The sequence below is a fragment of the Dromiciops gliroides genome, chromosome 4 (assembly GCF_019393635.1).
Source record: "Dromiciops gliroides isolate mDroGli1 chromosome 4, mDroGli1.pri, whole genome shotgun sequence".
Classification (NCBI taxonomy): domain Eukaryota; kingdom Metazoa; phylum Chordata; class Mammalia; order Microbiotheria; family Microbiotheriidae; genus Dromiciops; species Dromiciops gliroides.
Window position 1 is genome coordinate 107,160,705 of NC_057864.1, and position 15,177 is coordinate 107,175,881.

Sequence of the window (15,177 nt, forward strand, 5' to 3'; positions counted from 1 at the left end):
ACCTGAGAAAACACATCCAATGACTTTGCATTTTAAACCTCACTGATGACCGGGGTGAAGTATTGGGTTACCAGGCACCAGAACCTTGCTTACCAGAAGGTTAGCAAGGGTGGCAATGGACAACAATGAAACCCTGTCCTCAGGAGATGGCCCACGTACATGGGTACAGGACGTTGATGCTGTTGTAATGTCATAGCACCCAAGACATTTTCATATTCATTTAGCACCTTAATGTCTGCAAAGATCTTTCCAAAAGAAATAATTTATTGTGATGTTACAGTAATTACAAGGCTGGGGACAAAGGATGTAGGGCACTGGGGGAAGAAAGATGACGCAACTATTCAACAGTATTTGTTGAGCAGCTACTGTATGCCAGGACACTATATTCAGCACTGGGGAAACAAAGGCAGAAATTGTGACAGTGCCTGCCCTCGAGGAGATTATAATCTACTGAGAGAAAATAGCTACGGACAGAATCAGAGATGCAGAGCAAGAAGGAATAATTATAGACCTAGAACTGAGAGGGATCTCAATGGTCAAGTGTTATTTTACAGAAAAGGAAACTGAGGCCCAGATAAGTTAAGTGACATGCCCCAAACTACACAGGCAACAAACATCAGAGAGAGGATTTGAAGCCAGGCTTTCCTTTATTCCAAGTCCAGACCCCTATCCACTGGAGCATACTACCTTTTGTGTTGTTCTTTCCATAAGTTTCCCTCTCTACTATTACTGGGGAGATGAGTCTGGGTGGAAAACTGACCATCAATTCTCCAAGAACCACCATTTGAAGAACTACCCTTCCATGCCAGCTATGCTCACGTCAAACCCTGCTCAGCTCACAGCCCCTCCCCACTGCTCTTCTACCTTGCTCCGTGGGCCAATCAATGGCTTTACCCCTTGCTCCCACTGTGAAGGGCCCTTTTATATATTAGAATGTAAGCTCCTTGAAGGCAGGCACTATCTTTCTTTTTGCTTGGATTTATATTCCCAGTGCTTAGCACAGTACCTGGCAATAGTAAGTGCTTAATACTATTTATCTACCTATCCATCCATGTATGTATCTATCCATGTATATAAGTGTCTATCCATCCATGCATGCATCTATCCATCCATGCATCTATCCATCATGTATACATGCATCTACCTATCTGTCCATGTATGTGTGCATCTATCCAACCATGTATCTGTTTATCTATCCATCTGTTATCCATCCATCCACCCATCCCATTATCTGTTTATCTATCCATCCTTAACACATATGTAATCACAAGAGAGTTGCTTTGGTGGTTACAGCAGCTGCAGACAACCATGTCCCCTTTCCCTCCACCTCCTGGAGTTGATTTAAGCAGCCTGTGTCCAGAATGAGCTCCTTGCCTCCCCTGCACAGGAAAGGAACCAAAACTGGGGCTCTCTCCTCTGTCCGGTTGGGGGAGGAGGAAATGCCAAAGCAGCTCTGGCTACTTTCCTGTTGGGACAGAGCTGGGGTGGAGGAGCAAGCTTCCTGTTGTCTGCTGCTGCTGCTGCTGCTGCTGCTGCTGCTCCTCCTCCTCCTCCACCACCACAGTGAGAGGGGGGGGGGCTGGGCACCAAGGGCTCCTCCCTGCTGGGAATTGGAGCCTGGGTATTTTCCTGCTGCTTTTGCATAACACCAGAGGCCTTGGCTACTGCACACAGCAAGGTCAAGGTCGGCCACAGCCTCCATTCTCTTCTTTCGATTGGGTGTCAGGGGAGGCCGAGGGAAAACAATCTAGCGCTGGATTATGCCAGAAGAGGAAAGCTTGCCAACTTCTGTAAAGCATCCTGGGAAGAACCCGCAAGAGGGCTTGTCATTGGGCAGAATGGGCTTGGAAATTCAGAGCCAGGAGGAGACCTTCAAAGGGGACTTAGTCCAACCCCCACCCCCACCTCAACTTCAGATAAACAAACTAATGCTCCCAGAGAACCTGCCCAAGGTGACACCTGTCTGAACTGGCAGAGTGGAGATTTGAACCCAGGTCCTCTGACTTTACCTTCTATACTCTTTACCCCACGCCACTTGTTTAACACATGCTAGATGGGCAGATGAAAGAAGCAGGCCCCTTCTCTCCTTCCCTCCCCACTCCTAAAGATCTCTAGGAACGTGTCTCCAAGATCAGCCAGTTCTTCTTTAAAGAAAAGCTAAAACAAAAATCTAGAGAGGTTGGTGACTTGACCAAAAATAACACAGGGCTTCTAACCCAGGGCTAGATGATAGATAGCTAACATTTATACAGTGCCCACTGTATGCCAGACACTGTGCTAAGCACTTGACAAATATTATCCCATTGGAGCCTTACTACAATCCTGAAAGGTAGGTGCTATAATTATCCCCATTTTGAAGATGAGGAAACTGAGGCAAACAAGGCTCAATGACTCGTCCAGAGTCATACAGCTAGCAAATATCTGAGGCCTGACTCCAGGCCTGGTGGTCTACCCACAGCACCTCCTGGTTCAATTCCCTTACATCCCTGGAGGCTTAAAGAGTGAGGAATAGGCAGGTGCATGTGTGCCTCTTCTCCTGAAAAAATGCAAAAGAGCATAGGTTCCCCACACAGGTCACCCAGTCTATGTTCAATGACCTCAAGGGAAGACCCACCTTGGAAAGAAATGTTGGCTGGAATCCATCAGCCAATAGACATATATTAAGCACCTACTCTGTGCTGGTATTCTATGTATACATTCTACATGCCTCTGTCCAAATCATCTTCCTAAAACAATTTATACAGTAACAAGAAGACCGTCAAGGCAAATGACTTTGAAACACGCAGGGATTCTAATCAACACAATGATCAATCCCAGTTAGAAGGGCTCATGCTGCTCTCCTCCTGATTGTTGGGAGGTGATGGGCTCAGAGCACACATCGAGACATATTGGGGGGTGGGGAGGAACACGGACAATGAGAAAATCCATTTTGTTTGCCTATACAGGTTGGCAACAGGAGTTTTATTTTTCTTGCTTTTTCAATGGAGGGTATAGGAGGAGGTGGGAAAGAGGAGGACATTCATCAGAAAAAAGAATCAAGATTTCATCACAGCAATCTTCCTAATGCTTAGTTCTGCTCGTGCCACTCCCTTGTTCCAGATCACTGATGCCTCTTTCGTTACTCCATAAATAAATAATACTCCCAGTTCCTCAAACTGGCATTCAAAGCCCTTTACAGTCAAGTATCAATTTACCCTTCAATTCAATTCAACAAGTCTGGGCTAGATCTTGGATGTACAAAAACAAGATGGAAACCAGTGCCTACCCATAAGGAACTTTCATTCAACTGAGGAATGCAATGTTTACACAGATAAAGCAGAGAGAATACAGGGTGTCCCAAAAGTTTTAGTGTGGTTTGAATCTTATTAAAGCTAAGCTTTAATAAAAAAATTTTTTTAAATAAATGCCTGACCACCCTTCCAAGTTTAAGCCTCTGAGATGTAAAGAAATTCAGCCAGGAAGTATAATGGATAAAGCAGCAGACCTAGAGTCAGATAAAAATCTGGCCTCAGATAGTTACTAGCTATGTGACTCTAGGCAAGTCACTTAATCTTTCTGCCTCAGTTTCCTCGTCTGTGAAATAGGGATAAAATAAGCTTGAAATAAAATCCAAAGGTAGACTTTAATGATGTTAAAACTGTGCTAAAGGGGCCACTAGTTGGCGCAGTGGATAAAGCACCGGCCCTGGATTCAGGAGGACCTGAGTTCAAATCCAGCCTCAGACACTTGACACTTAGTAGTTGTGTGACCCTGGGCAAGTCACTTAACCCCCACTGCCCCGCAAAAATAAAAATTAAAAAAATAATTTAAAAAAAGAGTTAGTGAAAGTGAAGATAGATTTTTTAAAAAATGAGATGGCAGCAGGAGAACAAGGAGAGAGTGTCATGGGTGCTGAAGGGAGTACACAGGAAGAGGAGGAAGGATGTTAAAAGATTCAAAAGCTGAAGAAAGATCAAGAACCATTACATTTATCCATGAGGAGCTCATTGGGAATCTTAGAGAGAATGGCTTCAGTAGAGGGGTGGGACCCTCTTCTCCATTCCCAGGCACTCACCCCTCCTCATCTAGTCCATCTCACTCCAATCTCTCTTTCATGCACAGTCTTATTGATTCAAATCCTGCATGGTCTGGGGCCAACCCGCATGCTAACCCATCCTAACCCTTTACCCATCCCCTTCAGGTACAGGAGCCTGGGCAAGTCGCTTCACCCTGTTTGCCTCAGTTTCCTCATCTGTGAAATGAGCTGGAGAAGGAAATGACAAAACACTCCGCCATCTTTGCCCAGAAAACCCCAGATGGGGTCACAAAGAGTTGGTCATGACTGCAAACAACTAAACAATAACAGAGAGATGATAGAGACACAGATGGATAGAGCTATTAATAGATAGATACAGTCAAGCAGAACCTATTTCTACATCAGTTATGCTGTAAAAAAAAATCCTCTATTAGAACATAAGAACTGAGGGTATCTGCTGTCCTCCTTTCGGCTTACATTTCTAGCACTTAAGGGGCAGCTAGGTGGTGCAGTGGATAGAGCACCAGCCCTGAGTCAGGAGGACCTGAGTTCAAATAGGGCCTCAGATACTTAACATTTACTGGCTGTGTGACCCTGGGCAAGTCACTTAACCCCAATTGCCTCACCCAAACCAAAAAAAACAAAACATTCCTAGCACTTAGCTCGGTGTGTGGCGTATAAGAAAAGATTCCTAGATGCTGGTCAACTAACTCAAAACAACACTGGGAGATAAGTGGTATTATTAGCCTCATTTTTACAGCTAAGGAAACCAAGATTAGAGTAAGTGACTCATCCAAGAACACACAGTTCATAGGCCTCTGAGGTTGAATTTGAACTTGGGTCTCCTGGTCTAATGCTCTATATCTAGTGTGCCACCTAGACATATTTTATGGCCCATGGAGGGAAATTTGTCGTTTTTTCATGCAAGGGGATGAAGGTGAGAGAGAAAGAAAATAGATTTTAATTTAAAAAATAAAATTCAAAGCCAGTAACATTTTGGAGACACAGTGAGATTAAATGACTCACCTAAGGTTATACATGTAGGTTCTGAATTATCTGTGTACCTGTCCTTACCCTACTTCCTCCCCATCTTAGACTGAAACTCTTTGAAAGCTAGGCATGTGACATTCATCCTTGTACTCCCAGGATTCAGCTCAGTGCCCAACACATGGATGCTAAATATATGTCTGTCACATAGAACTGAAGGCCAGACTGAAATACCATCTCCTCTACCAAGTCTTCCCCAATTCCTCCTTGTCCCCCATTGTTGGGCTGATAAATATAACAACTGACTTGGGCTAGGGTGGGGCGGGGGGTGGGGAGTAGATGTACACTTAACACACAAGTTTAATCTGCATTATTTTTTCCATAACTTTCTTAAGTCTAGACAATCAACAAAACAATAAATCATGCCCTGGCACAGTGAAAATGTTTCTGGGTATTTAACAACCAGCTCTCCTGATTGATTAGAGCTGTCTCCAGCACACGCAATCTTAAGTTCTCTCTTCTCTTGTCTGATTTTTTTTTTAATGGTACTTGGCTCCATCTTATGCACATCTCTCGTTCATCTTCAAAAGATCCATCTTTTCACTGGAGCAGTGAAGTTTGGGGAAACCTCTGTTATTTTAGGCCTGCTCTTCCTCTGTCCAATAAGCTGCCAATGGCCCTGACCACTTTCTCCTATCTGTGTCCCCCTTCGGTCCTTACCATTCTCCAGAGCCCCTAACTAATTGGTGCCAGTGACCTTGGATGTGGAAACCCATTCAGATTCACCTCAGTGTGACCCTTCCTTCTCCAGAGAGCTGCTCTGCTTCAATAAGCTCCCCTGACCCCAGGAGCTGCCTGAGGGGCCTCAGCTCTCAGAGTCTCTCAGAAAGACCTCCTGATATGACCACATGTCATAGCCAAGGTCCTGGGGTCTGAACAAGACCATCACAGTCTCCCTCCTCCCAGAGACCATTATGCCTAAGGCTCCCTGGAGACATTTTCTTTTTTTTTTTTTTTTTTGTGGGGCAATGGGGGTTAAATGACTTGCCCAGGGTCACACAGCTAGTAAGTGTCAAGTGTCTGAGATCAGATTTGAACTCAGGTACTCCTGAATCCAGGGCCAGTGCTCTATCCACTGCGCCACCTAGCTGCCCCCTTGAAGACATTTTCTAATTGTATCTCTTCTCTGTTTAGAGGCAGATTGGACAGAGGGTCTCCAGCAAGACTTAGGTGTAAATCCTGCCTCTGATACTTCCCACCTGTGTTACATGGGGCAAATCATTTAATTTTTCAGCCGTGGTTTCCTTCCATAAAACAACAGAGGGGTTGGCCTAGCTAGCTTTGGGAATCACTTCCAGCTCTGAATCTGTGCTCTCTCTCGGTCTTGCTTTGGGTGTATCAGTCTCAGGCCTTGAGATCAGTGTTTGGGATGCCCCAATGCTCCCCCTCCTAGTGACTGCCCACCGCCTCCCCTATTCTTTCCAGTGTCTCCAATTTAGCCTTTCCTTAAACATACAAAATAAATGAGCCTATTGTTTTCAATAGAGATCCAGCTTGGCATAAAGGAAAGAAAGTTGCCTTCGGCACTCAATGAAGGGGTGTGCTGCAACCAGCTCCAACCAGCTCCTGATTGTTAAATTTTCATTGTGTTTACATCCCAGAAACCCACAAACATTATAAATCAGTGCTTTATTTATTGTCTTGCTGATTATCTTTTAGAAAATGCTGGAGAAAATAATAACGCAGTTTTAAAAGGATATTATGGGGGCAGCTAGGTGGCACAGTGGATAGAGCACTGGTCCTGGAGTCAGGAGGACCTGAGTTCAAATCCGACCTCAGACACAACACTTACTAGCTGTGTGACCCTAGGCAAGTCACTTAACCCCAATTGCCTCGCCAAAAAAAAAAAAAAAAAAGGATATTATGGAAACATTTTTTTGAAAGCTGGTTATTAAATATTTACTAGCAAACCCCTGTCCATAAGGTTCTTAATTCAAGTCCTGCCTGTGAGATTTAAAATTGGATATTAGATCATAAATCTCCCCTACTTAACCCTTCCCTTAATTCATCTCCCAGACTAGTAAATGGAAGAAGCTTCTGGTTTTCTAGATAGAGCCTTTATTGTATATAAGGTGTTGTTGATTAGAAGGATAGGAAAACAGAAATACAGTACAAATCGTCTTAAATCTAGGCTGTCTATATTCCTTATAAAAACTCACCAAACCGATTTAGGCCACCTTTGGAGTGAGTCAGACCGTCTGTGCCGCGCCGCCCGGAGTCCCGCCAAGCCGGCAAAAAAAAAGGCTACTCCCGTTCTCTCCACCCCGGAAGTCAAAAAAAAACCCGGCAGGCAGTCTGACATGCGCAGCAGGCGCACTGCACCCGGCAGGCAGTCTGACATGCGCAGCAGGCGGACTGCACCCGGCAGGCAGTCCGACATGCGCAGCAGGCAGACCGCTCATCTCCTCCCCAAAAGGGTGGTCCCTGAAAAACTGGCGTCTTTCACTTATCCTAACCGACTGTTAAAAACTTTCATATTTTACCACATGCCTCTGACTTATTCTAGAGATGTGACCCCAGGCAAATCATTGGACCTCTCAATACCACCTCTCCTAACCCCCAAGCCACTCTCAAAGTCTATGTACTACATGGATGGTGTTGATCTACTTTGATACCGAGAACTCCCTACAATGATTGTCCAAAAGGGAAAAAAAAGTGTTTTCAGCATTGACTGGCTTATCTGATTCTCCTGGAAAGCCCTTTTAGTTCCAGAAATGGACCGTGACATACAGGTAGGCCAATGCAGAACACATGGCACCTTCCCAGTTGCAGAGGCTGAATTCAGAGGCTTTCTGGCTCTATAAATCTATCATTTTATGAACTGCTGTGGTCAAAAATCACCAGAAGGAGGTTACCTTTGGAGAGCTAGGCCTCTCCATACCTAACTAGGATGGTCCTGGGAAAAAGACCTGTGGCCCCGAGTCTTCCAATTGGCTCTTGGAACACTCTGGGCTTGGCTGCTCCCTCCAGAACTTTTACTCTATAGTTCAAGATCACCTCCCCAGCCACAATGATGCATCAAGGCAAGAGATGGGAAGTGAGGCCTGGAGGTGAGGTTTCTCATTCTTAACTTCCAATCATTATAACTCATGACTTCCAGTTAACCCTGTCAATGTCTTACCTGTCCCTCTGCTGGGTTGTGAGTTCTTGGAAGGCAGGGACCACTCTGTGTCTAACTTTTCTGTCTTTTCTCCAGGATAAATAAGCATTCTGCACAAGGTTTTTTGTTTGCTTTTGGTGTCCGGCCTAGACCTTAACACAACAGTGAGCTGAACACCCATTCTTTAGGCCCCGATCCAAGAAAACAACAGCATTCAGCCTCTCTACCCGGAGAATCCAGCAACAATGAAGACTTTGGGCCCTCCCGGCAGGTAGATCTTAAACAAAAGCACAATGATCCTCCGGATGCCTGGAATAAACATCCTCTCCTGAGGCCTGGACAGATATCGTGGGAGAATAGGCAGGAGGAAACCACCCTAGCTATGTGATTCCAGAAACACAGCTACACAAATGGCCTCTACCTACAAGCTTCTCCAGAGACTGTTTTACTTTAGTCAGGGAACCTGGAACAAAGCAGGCATTTAATGATTGAATGACTGCTTGATGACTGCCGTTAAAGAAATCTGAATGAGAAAGGCAGCTTGGGGTATCCGGGTACCTGGGAAGGCTGCTGGCTAGAGGTGAGGTCTACCCTCAACTCAGGGAATGAAGCAGCCTAGGGCAAACTCTGAAACTTCTCTTTTCTCAATTTTCTCAGCAGAATAAAGACAGGAATATGTATACTGCCTACTACCTCTAAGGGTTATTGTCAGGGAAAAGTACTCGGTAAATCTTTAAGCTGCAACAGAAATGTGACTTTATCACAGACCCTGGGAAAACTAACAATAGCTCACCTTGGTATAGGATACACCAACCTTTTCCAAAGGGTTGGCCATATCTAGGATCTTATTTCAACCAGTCAACTGGTTAATGGAACCAGTTGGCAAATCGATGGTTTGGCCACCCAGAAGGTAGACCTTGCTGGGACTAGAAGCCAGATCCCTTGATTCTCAATCCATATATTCTTTCTGTTAGACTTGTTGCCTCCCTAAATTCTCTGATCATTAACTCGTTTTTTCTCTGGATGGAAAATTATCTTTGAAGTTTTAGGGAGGTGAATTGGTCAAGTGTGGAAGGAATTCTAACAAATGAATCAAAGTGAAAATTGTGCCACCAGATGGCAACCCTACACTGTGTCAGAAGCCACAAACCAGTGTGGCCTGGCCTCCAATGCCTAAGCCCCCGGTGTAACCTTCTGCCTTGAGAGTGTTGATGGGGGCTTAGGACCCAACCTTTGACTTTTAGTTGGAACAAAGGAGGACCGAAAAGAGACTGGGATAGGGTAAAACTTACACAACTGTAGGTCTCATTCAACTTCAAGCAGATGCCCTTCGATGCTTGTACTTGTTTGATTTTTAAGCATTTGATGTGTTTCTGGGGAGCAAAACAAACAAAAAAGTCAGTGTGCCTGACCTCCCTCCTCTTATCCATCCCTCTTCAAAAATCTGATAGCAGGGGGCAGCTAGGTGGCGCAGTGGATAAAGCATCGGCTCTGGAGTCAGGAGTACCTGAGTTCAAATCCGGCCTCAGACACTTGACACTTACTAGCTGTGTGACCCTGGGCAAGTCACTTAACCCCCACTGCTCCGCAAAAAACAAAAACAAAAACCTGATAGCAGTGAACCTTCAAATTAAATTTTATTTTTTTAGTTATCCATAATAATTGATTATCTGTTGCTCTCTACTCCACTGTCCCCAGCACCTTAATCCCATTAGATAATCAAGGTTATCTCTACTGATTTAGGCCTGAAAGCAAGAGACCATCTGCCATCTTTAGCCAAGTGGCATCCTTGCATAACAGAACCCCTGATAAACTAGAAAAGACCCCATCCCACAACCAAGAGGGATTGTAAGGATGTCACACCTCCTTTCAAGGACTTCTCAGATTCCTATTCCAGTTCTCAGTCAACCAATCAACAAGCATTTATTAAATTCTCTCCCACCATGCAAGGTTTCTTAACCCTTCAAGTGTTACCACTTATTAGTGGCAGCCATAGACTCTGAAGCTCAAGATCAAACTGAACTTAGGCCCCCAAATCAGCCCCATTCCCAGCATCACCTCTGCCTCTACCACAACTTGGCCTAGACCAGAAAGAATACCACTGGTCCTGGGCATCTGGGAATTAGCCTGAGGAAGCCTCTTACAGGGCTTCCATTGATTTCTCAAAGCAGAAATAGCAGAACCTCATAGCAGGAAGAAGCCTCACAGATCATGACAAAGGGGGTTGGGAGAATGGGTTTTATACCTTGTTCTGCTGTGTGATGAGGCAAGTCACTTAACCCTGAGCCTCAAGTGTGCCCATGTACATCCCAGCCTGTTAGCGGCATGAGTTTGTAAAAGTTCCCATGATAGCTTTGAAATCTATGAAAGTGAAAAGGAGGTGGTCAGGTTCACTGGGGAGACTTTCTCCACTGAGCCCCTAAGTGCTCTGAGCAGCCATGATTTTTTTTTTTTGGTGGGGCAATGAGGGTTAAGTGACTTGTCCAGGATCATACAGCTAGTAAGTATCTAGTGTCTGAGAACGGATTTGAACTCATGTCCTCCTGAATCCCAGGGCTGGTGCTTTATCCACTGTGCCATCTAGCTGACCCTGCAGCCATGATATTGCATAGCAAAGCACCATGGACTCACAGTCAAAGGATCTTGGTTAAAATCCCAACTCTGCCGCCAACTACATGGGTCATCTTGGGAAAAATCTCTTGACCTCTTTAGTCCTCAGCTGCTTCATCTAAAAGATGAAGGGGTTGAACTCTGTAATTCCTAAGGTCTGTTGTAGCTCTATGAGCCGATGAATGCTGACCTGGCCAAATCAAGCTCTCAAAAGGTCAGTTCTGTCTCTTCTCCTAATAAAGCAGTTCTGGGTTCCACTGTCCAGAAGTGGAGCCTGATACTCAAGGCTCTAGCACTATGCTCTTCTCATCTGGGGATTATTGACTTCTATATGGACTGGATCAGACTGGCTCTTGGTACAAAGAGGGTTTGCACCCTATTTTCTCTCCTGGTGATTCTTTCTTGCATTTCCTAATCTCTCTCCATCCCCTGACTGAACTACCCAATAGAACAAGGGTAGAGATGGTCTCAGTTTTATCATCAAATCCCCAAGCACAGTGCCTGGCATACAGTAGGCACTTAATATATCCTTATTGATTCTTTATTCTCCCTAACTCCCCCTTCCCATATCCAATCAGGTGCCAAGTCTTCTCAATTCTACTTCCACAATATCTTTCATTTTCTATTATCACACCCCAACCCAAATTAGTTCAGCCTCCTATCACACCTTTCTCGAATTATTGAAGTAGCCTCTGAATCAAGTCTCTCTCCATATAGGCTCTCACTCTCAAAAGCCCAAATGCCAAACTGATATTTCTAAAGCATATATGTGCAACCACATCTGTCAAGAGTCTTCAATGGCTCCCTATTACCACCAGGATCAAATATAAAGGGGTTCTTTGGTTTCAGCCCTTAACTATCTGGTTCCAACCTACCTTTCTTTGAGAGCAGGAGCTGGTTGATTTTTGTCTTTGCATTCCCAGCACCTAGCACAATACCCAACATATAGAAAGTACTCATGATCACTGACTGCATACCTGGAATTCATTCCCTCCTTTCCTCCATCTCTAGGAAATACATATTTTCTTCAACATTCTGCTCAAATGCCACCTTTTTCATGAAGCCTTTCTTGATTCTACCCCCATCCAGGTGCTAGTCAACTCTCTCACAAGCTACCTTGTATTAATTTTGTACACATGCGGTATCCCAAAATTCTTAGTGCAGCTGTAATAGCTTAATAATAATAACTTTTAAAGCTATTAAAGCTTAAACCTGCACTGAGACTTTTGGGTCACAGTGCAATACGTATTTTTTCCCTATTAAGATGTAAGTTTTTTGAGAGTACTTTCTGTTTCACTTTCGTCTTTGTATCCCCAGGGTTTCCGTTCAGTGCCTGGAGAACAATAAGTACTTAACAGATGCTTGCTGATTGATGGATGGATTGATTATTGATTGATTGATTGATTGATTGATTTCACCTACCTCAATTATGGCTAGGGCCACAGTAGTCAGTGATGGTTCTGTAGTCCTGGTTGTGAGGTCAGTACCATTGGAGAGTGGACTTGATGTGGTCTCAGGCACCCTGGTCGTTACCACCTCCTCCGCCGAAGAGAAAATGGTTGTTGTCAAGTTGGTGGGCACCATGGTGACTGGGAGACTCTCACTTGGGGCAGAGGAGTTCACAGTTCCAGGGCTTAGGTGGACTTCAGAGGTAGATATGGGGCTCAGAGTTGTAGGCTCTAAGGTTTCTTGCATGGATTAAGCCACATGGACACACATACACACACAATACACATACAGAGAGAAAAACTCTGATTATAATCCCGAAATATAATGCTGATCCAAAGGGCAGGGAGCATAAGAAGTAAATTATTCCCTTCCTGTCTTCAATATTTCTTCTTTAGGGGCTATGCTGGCCCCAAACCCATTTCAGTACTTTTTATGGATAATCTAAAGGCTTTCTTAGATACCCTTGGGATTTTCAACCTATAACAGACTGCTGACCACCAAGGTCATTCTAAGGTACCATGGTGCCATTTTCAAAGCCCCTGAGCCAAGAATGACCATGTGTATTTGAACTGGTCCGGGGAAGATCCCCACTACAAGACTAAACGGACCAGTTTGGGGTATAAGAGGTCATTTGTACTTGAGTTCTTCTCACAATACCACTACTAAGTGTGTTTCCCAAACAGATCATGGAAAAGGACCCACATGTACAAAATCATTTATAGCTGCTCTTTTTGTGGTAGCAAAGATTGGAAATTGAGGGAATGCCCATCAATTGGGGAAAGGCTGAACAAGTTGTGGTATATGAATGTAATGGAATACTATTGTGCTGTAAGAAATGATAAGCAGGCAGATTTCAGGAAAACCTGGAAAGACTTACATGAATTGATGCTGAGTGAAATGAGCAGAACCAAGAGAACATTGTACACAGTATCAACAATATTTTGTGATGATCGACTGTGATGGACTTGGCTCTTCTCAGCAATGCAGTGATCTAAGAATGCCAAAAGACTTATGGTGGAAAATGCTCTCCACAAAACTATGGAGTCTGAATGCAAACCAAAGCATACTATTTTAACTTTTAATTGTTGTTTATTTTTTTCTTACTCTTTTTTCCTTTTGTTCTGAGTAATGTGGAAATATGTTTAAGAGGATTCTAATGCATAACTTTTATCAAATTGCTTACTGGCTTTGGGAGGGAAGGGAGGGTGGGAGAAAAATTTGGAACTCAAAAGTATTTTTACATGAAATTGAGAAAAATTAAATAATTTTTTAAAAGTTCTCCTCCTTGTCTCTGAATGTACTGTCTGGTAGAAGAGTGTTCAGAACAGGATGAACCAGATTAATAATTTATTTTGGGGCATCCTAAATTCCCTACTGTCTACATGATCTATGATGATGATGTCAAACTAAAACAGAAAGAAGGGCTAGTAAGTCAAAAATAAGGATCCCTGAAGGACTCATATTGACTTAGAAAACCACATAGTAATATTATCCATGTTTTATTGAGGCAGCTAGATAGTGCAGTAGATAGGGTTGGCCCTGGAGTCAAGAAGATCTGAATTCAAATTCAGCCTCAGACACTAGCTGTGTGACCTTGGACAAGTCACTTAACCTGTTTGCCTCAATCTCCTCACCCGTAAAATGGACACCTACCATTTACTCTATAAAAATAACAGCACCTACTTACAGGGTTGTTGTAAGGATCATAACACAAATGAAACAATATTTATAACATACTTAACTCATGAAGCTATAGTTCAATATTTGCAATGTGCTGTATAAATGCTTTTTCCCTTCTCTCCTCTTATATATTTTTATTTATTTTGTTAAATATGTCCTAATTGCATTTTACCCCAATAGATGGTAAGCTCCCCGAGGGCAGGGACTATCTTCTGCCTCTTTTTGTATACCCAGTGCTTAGCACAGTGCCTGACACAAGCTGACATTTAATACTGTTTACTTATTAACTGATCTGATTTTGGGTGCACTCAGGAATATTATGGATACATGTGGCCAGGGCCAGAGTCTGTCACCCCTAATCTAAGGGACTGTGATTCCGACTGCGATTGCTCTGATTGGTTGGATGCTTCCATTTAGCCTTAGAATGGTACAGAAGAAGAAAGGGTGGTAGCTCTCTTCTAAGGGATTTATAGAAGCATGAGAGGGGATCCCAACAGGCCAGATATCCTCACCTGGGCTAGGTGTGGTGAACAGTGTACTCCCTGGAGCTGAGCTGCTCTGTTGGTCAGTGGGGCCGGCGCTGGGGCCAGGGCTTGGACTAGGGTTGGTATTCCTAGCGGTTTCTATAGTTGTTTTTCCCTTCCATGGAGTGGGGGAAAGAAGAGAGTCATCTTTTAGAGTTGTCAGTGGCGTAGGTGGCGTCGGCATCGTCTCACCTGCTGCTCCTTCTCGGGCTTTGGGAAGAAACAGAAATCAGAATCTCTAGACTTCGAGAAAGTTTATCTAAGGGGCAGCTTGGGGCATGGAGGATAGAGCCCTGGCCCTGGAATCAGGAGGACCCAAGTTCAAAATACAGTCTCAGACACTAGACACCCACTAGCTGTGTGACCCTGGGCAAGTCAACCCTCACTGCCCCAACAACAAAAAAAAAACCAAATAAACAAAAAACACAAAAAAAGCTGTGTACCAGCAAAATCTGCTCACCTAATGTCCTAACCTCCATTCAGTAGCCAGGATGTTTTTTCTAAGGACTTTTTCTAAGGCCTCTTATTCTCTTAGCTCACTACGTAGAATCATACAAAGTTGGAAGCTAAAGGATAATAGGTTATTAGCTCATAGGACCAGAAATCTAAAGCTGGAACCAACTACCCAGGACATCTAGTCCAATCCCTTCATTTTACAGATTAGGAAACTGAGGCACAGGGGAGGGTGATATGCCCAAGGTCCCACAGGTAGTGAGTGTCTGAGGCAGAATTTAAATTCAAGTCCTCTGAAT

General features: G+C 44.0%; 1 protein-coding gene across 4 annotated transcripts in view; it reads right to left on the minus strand.

Annotated features, from left to right (window-relative positions):
• CD34 (CD34 molecule) overlaps nt 1–15,177 on the minus strand; it is a 35,427-nt gene that overhangs the window by 6,066 nt on the left and 14,184 nt on the right. For 3 of the 4 annotated variants that reach the window (XM_043999646.1, XM_043999645.1, XM_043999648.1), the window contains exons 2-4: nt 14,414–14,635; nt 12,195–12,460; nt 9,455–9,535 (exon numbers count right to left, since the gene is read on the minus strand). In XM_043999646.1, coding sequence (XP_043855581.1) covers nt 9,455–9,535; nt 12,195–12,460; nt 14,414–14,635 — 569 coding nt within the window. The remainder of the gene's footprint in view (nt 1–9,454; nt 9,536–12,194; nt 12,461–14,413; nt 14,636–15,177) is intronic. The other variant, XM_043999647.1, reaches the window with a different exon arrangement.